The following is a 16,546-nucleotide window of genomic DNA, read 5'->3' on the forward strand; positions in this document are numbered from 1 at the left end:
AACGAAAACGCCGACGCCCTCAACAGACTTCCTCTCACCACCCCTGACGATGTCGTCAAAGAAATACCTGATTACGTGCACTTGACGACACACTTGTGATGTCACACGAGCTTTGCCGATTGACAGAAGCCGACAAGGTACTGCGAACAGTCAAGTCGTTTATACTAAAGGGTTGGCCGCAAGGAAAACACGTGGAACCAGGCTTGAAAGCGTACGTGCCAAGAAAACTTGAGTTGACGGTTGTGCACAACCTCATCTTCTGGGGCCATAGAATAGTCATTCCCGAGGCTGCATGCGAGAGGACGCATCAAATGCTGCACGAGTCGCATCAGGGAGCCTTGGCTATGAAAGTGGTCGCGCGAAAATATGTGTTGTGGCCAGGACTAGACCAAGAAATCGAACACTTGAGTAAGAATTGCGATATATGCGTGCAAGCAAGGCCGTTGCCTCCGACGAAGACACCGATAAACTGGTCGCCAACTCAAGAAGACTGGTCTTGCGTCCACCTCGATTTTGCCAGTCCAGTGAACGGTACCATGATATTAGTGGCAGTGGACTCGCATTCCAAATGTATTGAGGCAGTGCCTATGCAACATGCCACAGCAGAATCGACCATCGCGTCGTTGCATGAGATGTTCAGTCACTTTGGCATTCCTAGGACAATTGTTACGGACAACGAAACGCAGTTTACATCGGAGATGTTCGCTAAGTTCTTGTCCGGAAACAATGTGAAACACCTACGAACTGCACCATACCACCCACAGTCAAACGGGCTCGCAGAAAGGGCCGTACATACAATCAAAGATGGCCTCAAGAATCTTCCGCATGGTAGCTTTTCTACAACACTGACCAGGCTTCTCTTCAACTACCGAAGAACACTGCAAGACGGCAGGTCACCTTCGCACAGGCTTCTGAACTACCAGATTCACTCTCGTTTAGACGTGTGTCTTCCTCCGCCGTTGCCTTTTCCTTTATTTTCACAGGAACACACTCCATGCAGATTTGGTCCAGGCAACGCAGTTTGGGCTCGGAACTTCGAAGATGGGGAGAAGTGGCTACCTGGCACAATAAAACAACTGAACGGCGCTTGTATAATGATCATCGAGACCTCAGCCGGGCTACTTCAGTGCCACATGAACCAGGTTTGTCTGAGGGACAGTCCCGCGGCGGCTGCAACAAGCGAAACAGTGGCAGGGTCATCACCTGAAACTCAATTCAAGCCTAATGAAGCCTCCAACACTGAAGAATCAGCCACGCCTGTGCTACGGCGTTCGACGCGAGCTAAGAAACCAGTACAGCGGTATCCACCATAAGAAGGAAGGGCTGCTGCAAAAGAGATTGCGCTCTACGTACGTGCACATAGTGGCCTATGGTTACAGATAGCGTTGTTTACGCTTGCACCAAGTTGCACCACGGTGGCTATAAAAACGATAGCTGCCTCTAATAAAGCGTTCTTGTTTGGGCAGCCTTGGTCTGGCGTACTTCCTGGATGCTAGGTGCTCCACCCACGACACGATGTAGCACTTTGATAGCGACCGTCTAGCATAACTGATGACTCTTTCCAGTCTGTGAGTTCATGCATGAGTAGCAAAGGCATCTGCAGCCGTCGTTTCAGTTCCTGAAATGCTTCCTCCTGCGGCGTTTCCCACTTAAACTCCACATCGATCCTGGTAAGGTTAGTGAGTGTCTTTGCAATGGGGCAGAAGTTTTTGACAAACCGCCTGTAATAGGTGCATAGGCCAAGAAATCGACGCACGGCCTTCTCGTCGGTAGGCAGCAAGAAGGTGGCGACGGAAGCTGTTTTCTGCGGGTTGGGGCGAACGCCGAACTTGCTTATGACGTGGCCCAGGAACAAGAGCACCTCGTATGCGAAGCGGCACTTTTTGGCCTTGAGTGTGAATCCGGAGTTCTTGATTGCTTGCAGTACAGCTTCAAGGCGCCGGAGGTGTTCGTTGAAGTTTGAGGAAAACACCACGACATCGTCCAGGTACACAAGGCAAGTCTCCCACTTCAAGCCGGCCAGTACTGAATCTATAACACGTAGGAAAGTCGCGAGTGCCGAGCAGAGACCAAAGGGCATGACCTTAAACTCGAACAGGCCATCTGGTGTAATAAAGACAGTTTTTTTTTGGTCCCTCTCATCGACTTCAATTTTCTTGAGGTTTACAGAAGAAAAGTACCTCGCATTATGAAGTCGATCCAGGGCGTCGTCTATTTGGGGCAGAAGATACACGTCCTTCTTTATGATCTTGCTCAGGCAGTGATAGTCCACGCAGAAGCATAGGATTCTGTCCCCCTTCTTGACTAACACAACGGGTGACGCCCATGGACTCTTTGAAGGCTGGATGATGTCTTCACGTAGCATTTCGTTGACTTGCTTCTTTATACCATAGCGTTCTTGCGTCAACACCCTGTACGGGCTCAGACAGAGTGGCCTGGCACTCTGTTCCGTTAGGATGCGATGTTTTGCGACTGGGGTCTGTTGAATTTTCGACGAAGATGAAAAACACTCCTTGTATTGTCGAAGCAGAGTTTTGAGCTGTTCCTGCTTATGCGTTGGAAAGCTTGCACTAACGTCAAAAGCTAGTTGACAAGCTTGGTTCGTCGTAGGAGCTTCGGTAGACTCGGAGAGGGCGAAAGCATTGCTGGCTTCCACTGTGTCTTCGATGTAGGTAACCGTGGCGCCTTTGCTCACGTGCTTGTATTCGTTGCTGAAGTTTGAAAGCATCACTATAGTTTTTCGTCCTCGCAGCTCGGCTATTCCTCTGGTGACACAAATCTCACGGTTGATCAACAGGTACTGGTGGCCTTCAACGACGCTTTGCATATTCGTTATCTGTGTGCCGACAAAAATCTTCACGTTACGGAGAAGGAAAGTGGTGACTTGTTCTTCCAGCACATTTAAGGTGCGCTGTCCTGATAGCTTGTGCGGCGGCAGTGCTTTTTCTATTGATAAGGTTATCGTCTTTGATCTGAGGTTTATGACTGCCCCGTGAAGAGCTAAGAAGTCCAGACCAAGAACAATGTCTCTGGAGCAACGTTGTAGGAATGCAAAGCTTGCGGGGTAAATACAGTTGGTAATGGAAACTCTCGCTGTGCAGATTCCTGCCGGCGTTACTAAGTGACTTCCAGCTGTCCGGATCTCAGAGCCTTCCCACGCGGTCTTCACTTTCTAAATCGCACAGCAACTGCCCCTTCATATGTTGGTTCCCTCAGTTTCCTGAAAAATGCGGGCTAGGTGACCAGCCATGGATTGGGCCAGAGAACGACCGGCGGCGCGGCGAGTCGTGGCGGCCAGGCAACGGGGAACGGCATGGTCGTCGTTCTTGCCACTGGGCTCCGTTGATGTAATCGGCAATGTCGCGAGGCCTTTCACCCAGCTGCGGACGCGGCGCGTTGACGGCAAAACCCCGGTGCCCCATCTATCGGTACTAGCAGTGGCGGTAGGTGTGGCTGGCCTCCCCACAGTGGTAGCATAGCGGCCGGTAGTCAGGGGCGCGCCAAACGTCCGTTTTCCTTAGTGTGTAGGGCTAGCCGAGATAACGGTGGGGCGGCGGTGGTTGTGGCGGCGGTGGTTGTGGCGGCGGCGGCTGGTGACGGAAATTCGGTGGTGCGGCGTCTTGGTGTGGGCCCGGAGACAGGATGTAGCAGCGGGCTGCAGCAGCATAGTTCATCGCATGCGGCTGAGGCTGCAGTGCTTCGGAAAGTCCAAGCGATTGCCGAACTTCTTCACCGACAATGTCGGCAACCGAGTCCACTTGGGGTTGCGATGAAGGCAGTAGTTTCCGTAGCTGCTCCCGCACGATCGACAGATCTTTTCACGTCTGTCGTTGGAGCCGAGGGCGTGAACAGTTGCACTGTCTTGCGTCGATCGGCGATCGTACTGGCGGGTACGAATTTCAAGCGTTTTCTCAATTGTCGTAGCCTCCGACACAAACTATTGAACTGTTTTGGGTGGGTTCCGCACCAGCCCAGCAAAGAGGTCTTGCTTTACTCCTCACATGAGCAAACGGACCTTCTTCCCCTCGGTCATGTCAGGGTCGGTGAGCCAGAACGAACGAATAATCTCTTCTGCAATGATCGTGATGCTTTCATTCGGAAGCTGAGCCAGTCTTTCCAGCAAACAAGTGGCCCTCTCATTTCGGGCAACGCTCGTGAACGTTTCAAGGAATGCGCCACGAAATAGGTCCCAGGTTCGAAGTGACGACTCGTGGTTCTCGAACCTGGTTTGCGCCGCATTTTTCAGGGAGAAGTAGACGCGATGCAGCTTTTCATCTGAGTCCCACTGGTTCAAGGCTGCCACTTGGTCGTACGTCTCGAGCCAGGTTTCCGGTTCTTCAAATGATGATTCGAGAAAGATGGATGGCTCCTTTGTCTGTTGCATGAAGACCATGGCAGGCGTTGGTACAGGGGCTGTCATAGTTGTCGCAGTAGAGGTGGTGGCCTTCGGCTTGCGACTGTTATCGGGTAGAGTCCCATACTCCGGAGGCAGCCCTTGTTGCCGGTGGCTTGCTCGCAGGTCGAGGTTGGCGAGGATGCTTGGTTCACGGTTGGGGCTTGGCTCCCGACTGGAGGGAGGGTGTTCAGTAGATGAACAGGAAGCACCTTAACCAGATGTTACAGGGTAGGGACGTGAACGAAGGAAGCAGACGGCATGTCGAATAATAAACTGTTTAATAAGGCCGAACTTGTGGCCACGTAAAAGGGAAATCAGATTACAGCAAGAAGCTGGCACTGATAGCGGCGAGCAGGGTGTCAGCCATCAATCAACTGATAAGCGGCGAAGCATGTCGGCATTTATACACTTGCCATTGCACATTCTTCCGTTATCGCTAGCAGTGACGTAAGTTCCAGTATAGTCTGAAAGGTTCATGAAGTGGGCGTAATTTTAAGAAAACTATCTACTACTGCCTCGAAGCTTTTTTAACACCGTAGACGCGGTTTGCGCTGAACATAGTGTAGCGGGGCAATAGCCAAAGTTGAAGGAAGGAACATGGCACTATGTCCTATAGAATCAAACCAACAACCTCTCCATTTTCAAGGCGCGGTGCTAACCACTACGTCACAAAGCATACGTTGTTTGGAATTCTAACAGCAAGCCATTTCTATACATCATACACCGTTTGGAAGTCTTAAGAGCTTCGAAAATGTGGAGCGTTTTGTTGTCTGTGGCGAGATGGCACGACGGGCTCGCGTTGGGTGCGGTCGTTGCCTCCACTACAGTGTTCTAGAAACTCCACCAAGCGCTACCTCCATAAAGCGTGGTCTCTCTTGTGCACGCTTATGATTCGTAATTTGGGAGAGGACGAAGGTCACTTCGCATGCTATGGCGGCCACATTTACGAAGTGAGCGCGCTGCTCACACACGAGGAAATAATAATTGCAACAATTGTTCACGCTTGTCTTGTGTATGCTTGTACGCTCGTTTCATGTGTTTTTCTTCTTGTTTAACAGCATGCTTTAAGTGTTGAGCTTTGACAGTCGCTTGTCCGTGCGCGTCATGTGTGTGCTAATTGCATGCGTGCTTTTTGCTAGAGGTGTGCGCTGCAAGTTTCGAGCTGCTTTCCGTTCTTAAAGGCCAACTCTGGGGAATTTTTAAGATGAGTGGATCTCAATGAAGTTCACTGGGTACATTTATTTGCACGTTTTCGCCATTCATGCCAAATTGCAAGCTTGAGATTTTCGCAGACTCTTTTCAAATGAATTTTATAGCTTGCCTCGAAACGCCCATTTCTATTGCCAGAATTAATGGCAACATTGTGTGTGTGACGTTGAGTTTTGCCTGGCGGAAGTGATGAACTGATGTGCCACTGCAGCGTCTCCTTGTCTGCTATGGATTGTGTGGGTTTGGCCGACGCTTCCTTGGTTGAGCATGCGATTTCCTTTTCCGTGTTGGTGGGCGTGCGATAAGTGCTAAGTGGTGTTGCATTGTAAGCCACACACGGTTCGCAATATATTCACCATAACAGCGTAAGCGTTTTAGCCACTAGACCATGTACTAGCTTTGGTAGGTTTCAAATGAGGAAGCTGTGTCAGTTGAAGAACTAAAGCAGTTTTCGGCAGATGACCCACTCCTGAGTGAGGTGATGAAATTCACAAAAGACAGCTGGCCGTCAAACGAAAAAGGTCTGAATGGAAACATCAAACCTTTCGTAGAGAAGAAATTGGAGCTGTCAATGGCTCATGGCTTGTTGTACTGGGGCCGTCTTGTAGTCGTTCCGACGGAGGCGCGACGTCCCATCTTATACCTTCTGTATGAGACGCATCAGGGAGCGTCTGCGATGAAAGGGGTCCCAAGATCATCATTTTGGTGGCCAGGGTTAGATCACGATATAGAGCGAGTTACTTCATCACGTCGCAGCCGTGTTCAAAGCATGCCGATGCCGTCGTCAGCAATACCAATGAGTTGGCCCGCGACTACAGAAAAATGGTCAAGAGTGCACACTGATTATGCTGGTCCTATTGCAGGGAGCATGATTCTTGTGGTTGTGGATGCACATAGCAAGTGAATAGAAGCCGTTCTGCTCAGACAAGCCAACGCCGCGAGCACAGCTGTTTGCGTGCTATATTCTGCCGATTAGGCGTGCCACGAACAATCGTCTCTGATAACGGGGTGCAGTTTACCAGTGACATGTTCTTGACTTCTGTTAAGATGAACAACATAACGCACCTGTGCACACCTGTTTATAACCCTCAATCGAATGGTTTGGCAGAGAGAGCAGTCAGAACCATTAAAGGTGGCTTGAAGAAGTTAGGAGGGGGACGACTGTTGAAAGATAACCTGAACAAGCAGCTCTTCAATTACAGGAGGACGCCAAAAAACTCTGGGAAATCGCCGTCTGAACCAAAGAAGATCCCGCATGGACGCATGTTTTCTGCCTGTATACGCAGGATCGACCAATGACGCCGATGAGTGGCCTCTGCCATCACCTGGCGCAGCTGTGTATGCTCGGAACTTTGGAACGGGGGAACGATGGAGGCCAGGAACTGTGGAGTCCACCACAGGTTCTTGAATGATTGGAGTGCGAACGCCGACCGGTCTAGTGAGACGACACGTCGACCAGTTGCTGGCCTCCAACGCTGGGCTCAGATCAAGGACCGGAGGGGGAAGCATCAGAAGCAGGCACTTCTAGTGAGCATAAACACTAATCGACGCCGTCAATTGAACAGAGGAGCAATGCAGCAGATAACGAAGTTCACCCTGAAGCCTGTGGGAATCGAGAACGCCCTCCTACCTGGCACCTCATTCCCCAGCTGCCGCACGCACGCCACCAGCGTAGCCCGGGCGCGCATTAGCACCGGCATCCGCCAAGATGACTGTCAGGGCGTCTCTTGGTCTGGGCGAGTCGACCGTCGGCTTCCCACGCTGGCATGTTCGGGCACGCTACGCTGGTGCACTGCGCGGGCCTACGTCACAACGCAGCGCCATTTCCCATTGGGCGCGCGTGACATCCTCCTCTCCTACGAGCTGTGTTGTGCCCGACGATTCGCTCGTCGCGGCAGATGCTCTCAGGCTTCCACGAGAGGTTGACGCGCTGCTTAGCAGGCGGCTTCTCGTTCGAGCGTTCGACTTCGGCCCTTGTGCGGGAGTCGTAGCGCCCTAGGCAAGCGTACTTGCTCGGTCTTGCGGAGTTCCCTTTACGGCCTGCAAGCCCGTGAGTGTCGCACTGTGCTGCATCTTGGGTTAATAAACTCGTTGTTGTTGTTATCCTGCCTCGTGCGTGGTTTCTGCGCCGTGCCGGAGAAAATGACGAACCCGGCCGCAACGTTTTCGCACGCAGCGGCAGTGGAGGACGTCGCATCCCTACACGGTTGCGCATAGTAGGTAAGCCTTGTGCAAACCTATCTCCACAAGCCCCAGCTAGCAACACTACCAACAGTGGTACCCCACACACTACCCCAAGCCCTGAGGCGCCCTACTCGACAACGAAAACAAGTACAGCGACTACAGTATTGAGGAAAGAGAGATGTTGGAAAGTGACGCCAGCCCCAAACAGACTCATCTGCAAGCGCTAGTGGCGCATGCCTTTGTGCTTGCTATCTTGTGGAGCCCATTCCTCTGAATTCGTCTGAAGAAAAATGCTCTCGTGCCACATTGTGTTTTTCTTGTCTGTGATGAGCGATCAGCCTTAGGGGTGTTAAATTATTCTACAGAACCTGTCATGCTATCCCGTGGATTGCGACTCGCCCTCTTCGAAAAAAGTTTGACCAGTTTCATTGCATCTTTAAGCGACGAGAGCGCAGACCCTATTCGTACAATGCACTATACAGAAGCCAACTTTCTAAGTATGGTAAGTCGCTATCATCAGAAAAACATCAAGCTTTGGTCAAAGTCCTTGCAAAGCACACTACTATATTTGACTCTACGCAGAATAAAGAGCAAATACTCGTCACGGGATTGACACAGGATCCGCTCACCCTATTTAGCAGAAACCATACAGTGTCCGATTTGCGGAGCGCAAGGTAATTTCTCAACATATTGAAGATATGTTAAAGAAAGGGGTCATGCAAGAATCGTGTAGCCCTTGGGCTGCTCCTGTGATTCTTGTCCGGAAGAATGGTACATGGCGATTCTGCATGGACTACTGACGCTTTAACTCTGTTACTAAAAAGTATGTCTACCCACTTCCCAGAATTGATGATCTCATGAATTGTTCACATGCTACATCATTCTTCTCCTCCATTGATTTCAGATCTGGCTATTGGCCCATCCCCATGTATCTGAATGACAAAAAGAAAACTGCCTTCATAATCCCAGATGGTCTATTTGAATTCAATGTAATGCTTTTTGGCCTTTGCAACGTGCCAGCCACGTTTGAGCGCTTCATGGACACTATATTGTGGACTTCAATAGGAAGTTTGCTTTTGTTACCTAGATGACATTATCATTTTTGGTTGTACAATCGATGAGCACAACCATTGTCTAGACATTGTTCTCACCTGCCTCGAGACAGCTAAGGTCACCCTGAACTCTAAGAAGTGTCGCTTGGGCAACAGTGAGACTCTGGTTCTCGGTCACCTGGTTGACAAGCATAGCATTTGACCCGACCCTCAGAAAGTCGCTGCAGTCACGAGCTTCAAACATGCTCAGTCTGTACAAGAGTTGCGAAGCTTTTTGGGCTTATGCTCGTACTTACCCTCCTCAGTCAATTCTAAAGTTAGGCCATTCGCTGACGATTGTGTCATTTACCGTACCATTTCATCTGAAACTGATCAACAATCTCTACAATCTGATCTTGTCTCTTTAACTTCGTGGTGCACAGCATGGCAAATGACACTAAATCCTTCAAAGACTAAGCTAATGTGTTTTACTAAAAAAGCGTCCCGTATTCCAATGTCTTACTTGCTAAATAATACTTCAGTGGAGCTTACGACCTCTTATGAATACCTTGGGGTTAACATTCAGTCTGACCTGTCATGGCATCACCACATTAATGTCACCCTTGCTTCAGGAAATCGCTCACTCGGGTTTCTTAAACGTAACTTGCAACACACCCCCTCGCATTTGCGTGAACTGGCTTATATCACCCTAATCCGCCCTAAAATAGAATATGCCTCGGGCTTTGGGATCCCGATCAAGACTATATTATTAAAATCATCAAAGCCCTGCAGAACCATGCTGTACGTTTTATCTTTTCTGATTATGCACGTCACATCAGCCTCACTTCATTAAAACTTCGTGCCGAACTAGAACTCTTATCACGTCGTCGTAAAATTGCTCGCTTATCACTACTTCATAAGCTCTACCATCACACATCACTTCACGAGGACTTCTTTAGGCCACCCCCTGCCATCTTTCCACGCCACGATCATCCCTTTAAAATCAAACGCTTTCCTTGTCGCACATTTCATTATGCTAGATCCTTCATACCGCGCACAATAACCGTGTGGAATGACCATTAAACATTGCAACCGTCACCGACATCACTGTATTACAGAACCTGCAACACATGAGTGCAAACGTGTGAACCTTTTGCGGTATTCCCCCCCTCTTTCTTCTGCAAACTGTGTTTTCTGTATAAACTGCGTATGTTCATGGTTCGTGTTATTTCTTGCTGTGTTAGCCTAATTCAGTATTTCACACGTGCTATTGTTGATGTTGTCATTCCTTTATGCTTTAATGGTGCGTGTGCTTGTAGTAAGTTAGATTGCGTTTTATTGTACTCTTGTGACTCCGTTTCCTTTCTTGTTTAGATCAATTTTAAAATATTATTATAGTTTCATTATTGTTTGACTCATATTATTTGTTCTGATTATTTAAGACTATGCGGTAAGAATATTGACCTTGTATTTACTCTAATCTATTTAGCAGCTGTATAGTGTTTAGTTTACGTGTTTTCTGGTCCTATTAATCATTTCATGTACCTGTATGTGTTATAGCCCCCCCTATGTAATACCCTCCTGTGAAAGGGCTCTTAGGGTATTCTGAATAAATAAATAAATAAATAATAAATAAATACTTCAATCACTTCGTGCCAAAGTTGGCTGACCTTGATTAACCCTTGACGTCCCTACTCAACAAAGACACGCCGTTCCGGTGGTCAGCAGACCACCGTTCCGTGGTCTTCCGTTCCGTGGACCGGAACGTCCACCGTTCCGTGGACCGGAACGTGGTCAAAAAAGACCACCGTTCCGGTGGTCTTTTTTGCAACTAAAGTTGGTTCTTACGTAAGGGCCCATACTTCACCACAACAATCCATCTGCTGACACAGAAGTTCATAATGATGCCTGTGGTGTAGGTATCGGCGCCGTCTTAGTACAACGGCATGCAGCTGCTGAACACATTGTTGCTTATGCCAGATGCCGTTTAAGTAAACCGGAGCCCAACTACACTATGCGAATAGAACACTGAGGGCACTTGCTTCCAATTCTCAACGAACAATGCCTGTCAGGTCTTCCAGCAGCGATGGACGTCCTGGTGCCGACTGGTCTTCGCAAGTTGACATTGCAGCAGTGTTTGGAAGTTTAGCGAATGATTGCAGAATGCGGCGACTTTTCACTTGCTCGAAATGACAACAGTCTTTGATGATTGGGTCCACGGTGAAACAGCTCTTGCACATCAGGACAGTGAATACGTCGTTGGCGATCCCTTTCAGCACATGCCCAGCCTTGTCACCTTCCATCATGTCTTTGTCGGTCTTTCAGCAGAGGGCCAGCACGTCTTGAATGTATGAGAAGTATGATTCCGTAGGGAATCGGGCACGGCAGGCCGATTCCTTTTTGGTGGCGATCTTATGGCTGGTGGGTTTGCCAAATAACTCTCGCATCTTTTTTTTGCATTGGTCCCAGCTTATGAGGTGTTCTTGGTTGTTTTCATACCACACCTTGGCCGTGCCTTTCAAGTAAAAACACATTAGTCAACTGAAGTGTCGGACCCAATCTGTTCGGCCCACTGATGCGTTCAAGGCCAACTAATCATCAATGTCGACGCCATCAGTACCGCAGAATGTACTGGAATCCTTAAGTGACATGAAAGCGTACGCTGGTGATGCCATGTTTGACGGAGACTCTGACGAAGCAGAGGGCTCAACGTTGGCTATGGCTGGGAAAGCAATGTGATGTCCGCTGCGGAGCTCCATTGCCTGATGTTGTACCCAGCATTTCTCAGCAATATGTTACAGAATCGGTGGTGTAGCAGAATTGGAAGCAGAGGCAAAAATCACGATGGCAGACTGACACACTCGCGCGCCTGTCAGCTGCCCCTGCCCTTCGTCTTCGTTCACTTCATCTCCGTAACAAGAGCTTTAGCCTTCTTTCACGGAGATCTCAGAGCAAGTGAACTGCTTGGCGTGGGCACACTCCGGATTTTCGCCCGCCATCGCCCGTTTCCCCCACGAAACCCGTAACAATATCAGTGAGCACCAAAAAATCGCCAGAGTTCCCTTTTAAGGGACAATAAAGGCATATATTAAGTCGACGTTGATTGTTGAAATATTAGTCCAGAAACATCGCAATGCTACTTTTGTGCCAAGGAAGTGCTTATTTTGAAGTAAAATCACGTAATAGAGGTCCGCATCGCACTAGCGCTCTTCAAATGACCTGCCTGAGAGCGGCCTTTCTGACATCACTATCGCCATGCCAAACATTGCCCGCCTTTATGGCATGGCTGCCCACAGTAGTAGCAGCAGAGCGAAAGCAGTGAAAACCACAGAAGAAACAATGGCGATTGAACAATTTTCTGCATGTTTCGCTTAACTGGGCCCTGCTAGATGGCACCATTCAAGCCATTCTATTCTACATGGTAACGCCAGGAAAGCTGTTCTTTTTAACGTGATAGTGTTGAAGAGATCGTTTCACCAAAATTCCAGCGTCCTGGGTCTGAGTGGGGACCGAACCCAGTTGATTTGCGTGGGATGTTCTATCACACGGCCACGCGTCTGCTTGTGAATACAGTGAAAAAAACTTCCTTGCTTAAAAATGCAGTGGAAGTAGCTTGCATGCTTTACAAACACCCTTGTCCTGTGTACATGCTTCAAAATGCAACATGAAATATTGCAGTAATAATGCTTGCTACAGCAGGTTTCAGAACATGTGATTATGATAATGGCTTCATGGTTTAAAGCCAGTCACCCACTACAAAACCCACACATGCAGCCATGTAGTGGGTGCATAGCAAGTTCGAAAAGGTTTTGTGCACTAAGCGTTTGAAGTATGCACTAGGAACAGGATATCACGTTCAACTCCTCAAGACGAAGCTTCAGGTTCCCCTAATTTTTTTCTATGAATCAAACACAAATGGACAAACAGCATTTTACTACGAGCACAGAAGATTACTGCAGCTGGTTTGATTACCAGTGATGAATTTTGGTTGTGGACGCTTTCATGTCATTTCAAAAATGTCCTATTTGTGGCACCATGTGGTGTCGTACATTTCTCAATTAGTAGAGCACTGCTGTTAATAATGCTGACGTTTTAGATGTTCTCAAACATTGATATTTCACTCTGATGTAAATTGTTATATGTCTTTAGTGTCAAAGTAGGACTAACTAGAGTTAGATATTTTGCTGTTTCTCAACTCCTTAGGTACTTGATCTATAGTTATAATGCTTTAAATAAAGATTGCCAGGTACTTTCTGAACAATCTGTACCTCTTAAAATTGTTTCCCACTTGGGAGGGCGCATCTTAAAAACCACTTTTTGAATTTCTCGCTTTGGATAGCCCTGTGTGACACTGTAAAGCCAGCAGCTGTGTTAAGGAAAAGCTTACTCCAGCGGGCAGCCTGTATCCGGAAAGCACCACGTCCTCAGGCAGGACTCTCATTACACCAGGCACAGTTGGGCTCAACCTGAAAGCAATTAGGCGGCACTTTCTGTTTAGGGTTTCTTTTAGTTTAGTTATAAAACTTGCTGACTTATTTGTGTGCAGATTCTAAATATGCAATTATTGTTCCATATAACATATTGTTTTTTTTTTTAAATCACGCATTTCATATGCTACTGGAAACCCCAGTTTGCATAAACTGAAGGAGTTGCAAAGTAATCAAGCAGATCAAAATGAGTACAGAATGCAAAAAAACAAAAAAAAACAAGAACAAATGTTTCAAATTTGAACGAAAGTTATTGGAAATTGAGCAACAAGTCTCTGGCATGCTGGGATTTCAGTCACAAATGTTCAACAAAATTTCATCATATGGGTTTCAACCATGCATTTGTGTTTTCTTACACTCTGTACTCATTCCAGGTCATTCTGATGTGCTTAATCACTTTGCAACTCTCTCAACTTAAGCAAACTATGGCTCCCAAAATGGCAACTGAAATTTAAAAAGTTATATATTCCACTACAACAATATTGCATATTTTAAATCGGCACTCAAGTATACATAAACTCCAATATAGAATTTTTTAGGCACCGTGCCCTCCGTAATGCGTGCACTCTTTTATGAACACTCTCTTCTTTACCTATTTCACATTTGGTCAAAAATGCATGTTTATGAACAAAACATCAAGCTGCAGGGATTAAAAAAAATGATAGTTGTGCTGTACTGGTCAAAGATATTGGGCAGCACCAGCTCCCCACTGCTCTAGTTATCAGATGTGCACAGCACTCTAGGCAATCTTGACAGTCTCCGCCAATGTCATTGGCAAGTTTTCGAATAGAGCCCCCAAAAGTATGGGGCCCCGAAGAAATAGCGTCAAGGCCACTGTGCATGCACCAAACCCAAACCACGTTTGGGTTTTGGGTTGGAGACGCTATTTCTCCAATTTAGCGAGAGCCCTAAAGCCTGCCCCGAAAGCTTTGCGTCAGAGAAATGTGACGGCACCCACTGAAGTGACATGAACAAGAATTTGGAGAGTATCCAAAGTGCCGCAGACCCTATTCGAAAACTCCTGCTTGACCTCAAGTGTGCATATGCAAAGCGCTTTGGGGCCCCAAAATCTTGGGGCCCCTCCCTATTCGAAAACTCCATATTAGATCACAGTGATGAATAATTCTTGCCCATTGTCATAATTTACGATGAAGAAAATAGTTCTTCAAGTTTCCCATTGACAGCAAGGGGAACTTCAAGAGGGAAGCTGTCGTATGACCAAACGGGAAGATCAATAGAGAACTTGAAAAATTAATTTCTTCATAAAAACAAAAATTTTAATGATAAAACTTGCCACATAAAAAGAACTGTTTATTTGCTTTCAATTTAGGTATAAAGGTGAATTTTAATTGCGTGTGCAAGTTACATCTCAATGCGGACAAAAATGAGAATTTTGTGAAAATCATAATTTCTTCTCGTGAAGTTTAGCAGCTTGAAGGGTCTAAAAATATTTTATCCGCAACATACATGTTTTGTGAAGTAAGTGTTAATATTGCTCATACAAAGTGCTATAGAAAAATATGCAAACATAACACATTTCGGTACTTGTGCGCTAGAAAATTCCGCTTATACTACTGAGCTTTGAATACATAACACAAGCACCTTTACTTACTATGTAGACCAAATTTGGTATAGAAAGAAGGAGTGGTACTTTTAAAATAAATTTCTTTTTGCTATGAAAACCCAGATGACATTTTGGAAGTTCAGAAGGCACCCACGTGACTAACATTTTTTTCTCTCCAAAATATTTTAGCAATACACCATTTTCAATGCAGTAAAGGTTTTTTTGGAGTACATTCCAGGTGGTGTAGGGTGACCCCATTGCATTTATGGCTTAACCTTTAAGTGAAACTGATTTGTTCTAACAGTGAGCTACCAACCCTGGAGAGCAAAGGGGGTTGCGTATCATAGTGTAGCCACTTGACAGCACGACGTCGGGGCTGTTTGTGACAGCCTCCATAGTGACTGCTGTACATATTATAACAAAATTGCGGCTGCTCCAACCAGAAAAGATACATTTATTAGTGAGATGACATTTTAACAGTGGAACTGTTCAAGTTGACCGTTAGTCTGTGCAGAGCGAGCAGAAACCTATTTTCGTCTTCACCAACTTGACAACAGTTATAAAATTGACACATCACTGTTCATCACAGTCCCGCATGACCCGACGCAAACATTCACTCACACTAAAAGAGCACTTTTACCACAATGGCACTCTATCACAGAGTGGAACTGTCTATATCCCTCTCAGTCTCAAAAATTGAAAATATTGCCACGTTCCATTTCTCAAGTTTTGTTATCGTCCCAAAACACTACACAATTCTCAGCACAAAACGCACGTGCAGCTTTTGAGAAGCTTCCGGACTTTAGTAGATCATTTCGATAAGATCACGCCCACTCTGCGAACTGTACAGATTATTCTGGAACCTATGCCACCGCCAGCGATAACGCTACAACATTCGATGGCAAGAGTATAAAAGCCAATGCACTTCGCCGCTTGTCAGTAGTTGATCGATGGCCGACGCTCCGTTCGCCGCTATCAGTCCAAGACTGCTACTGTAATCAGACTTTCCGTTTACCGGGCACAGGTTCGCCCAAATAAAGAGTTAAATTCCAACTCAAGGTCTCCTGTCTTCGGCCACGTCACGACCCCGTGACAATATCATGTGAATGTACTGTAACCTTCCCAGTCCATGATTCATTGCATTACCATTCCAGGCATGTCAGTGCAGAGTGGTTTCTGTAACTTGTACACAGAGCATTTTATTTCATGTATACTTTCTCTAATATTTGTAAACAATGTGTATATTTAAGGGGAGACGCTCCTCGAAAAAGTTTTTTTTTATTTCTAGTAATAGAGACTTGAAAAGTTTGTTATTAGTATAGTTTTTCATGCAGATTTCAAATATGCAATCATTTTTTGTGTAGCTGCTATAATTATTGAGTTATGCCATAAACAATAGCAAAAAGTTACATTTTTTGCGGGCACTCTTTTATGTACTAAACTTTCAGTAAAAGCACTGTGTCTGATCTTATTTGACTCTTGGTAGATTGAAAAGTGCAAATATCTATATAGATATGTCACAGAAATATTGGAACCAAGAAAAAAAAATTGTATTGAATGACTTATTATTTTCAATCTCCCTTGAAACAATAAGCTAATATTTTCACAACTAATGCTGGTAGGCATTGCAATTTAGAGTACATATTTGCATTCTGCATGTGTTGAAGAATATGTG

The 16,546-nt window shown here is 46.5% G+C and overlaps 1 protein-coding gene across 9 annotated transcripts in view; it reads right to left on the reverse strand.

Moving 5' to 3' along the window:
• Positions 1-16,546, reverse strand: part of LOC119174035 (ecdysone 20-monooxygenase) — a 147,003-nt gene that overhangs the window by 89,421 nt on the left and 41,036 nt on the right. For all 9 annotated transcript variants that reach the window (XR_012895276.1, XR_012895274.1, XR_012895275.1 and 6 more), the window contains exon 7: positions 13,208-13,286. Coding sequence is in view for 6 of the 9 variants with exons in the window: in XM_075894743.1 (XP_075750858.1) it covers positions 13,208-13,286 (79 nt within the window). In the remaining 3 variants the exon portion in view is untranslated. The remainder of the gene's footprint in view (positions 1-13,207; positions 13,287-16,546) is intronic.

Source organism: Rhipicephalus microplus, chromosome 5 (genome assembly GCF_043290135.1).
Source record: "Rhipicephalus microplus isolate Deutch F79 chromosome 5, USDA_Rmic, whole genome shotgun sequence".
NCBI classification, from domain to species: Eukaryota; Metazoa; Arthropoda; class Arachnida; order Ixodida; family Ixodidae; genus Rhipicephalus; species Rhipicephalus microplus.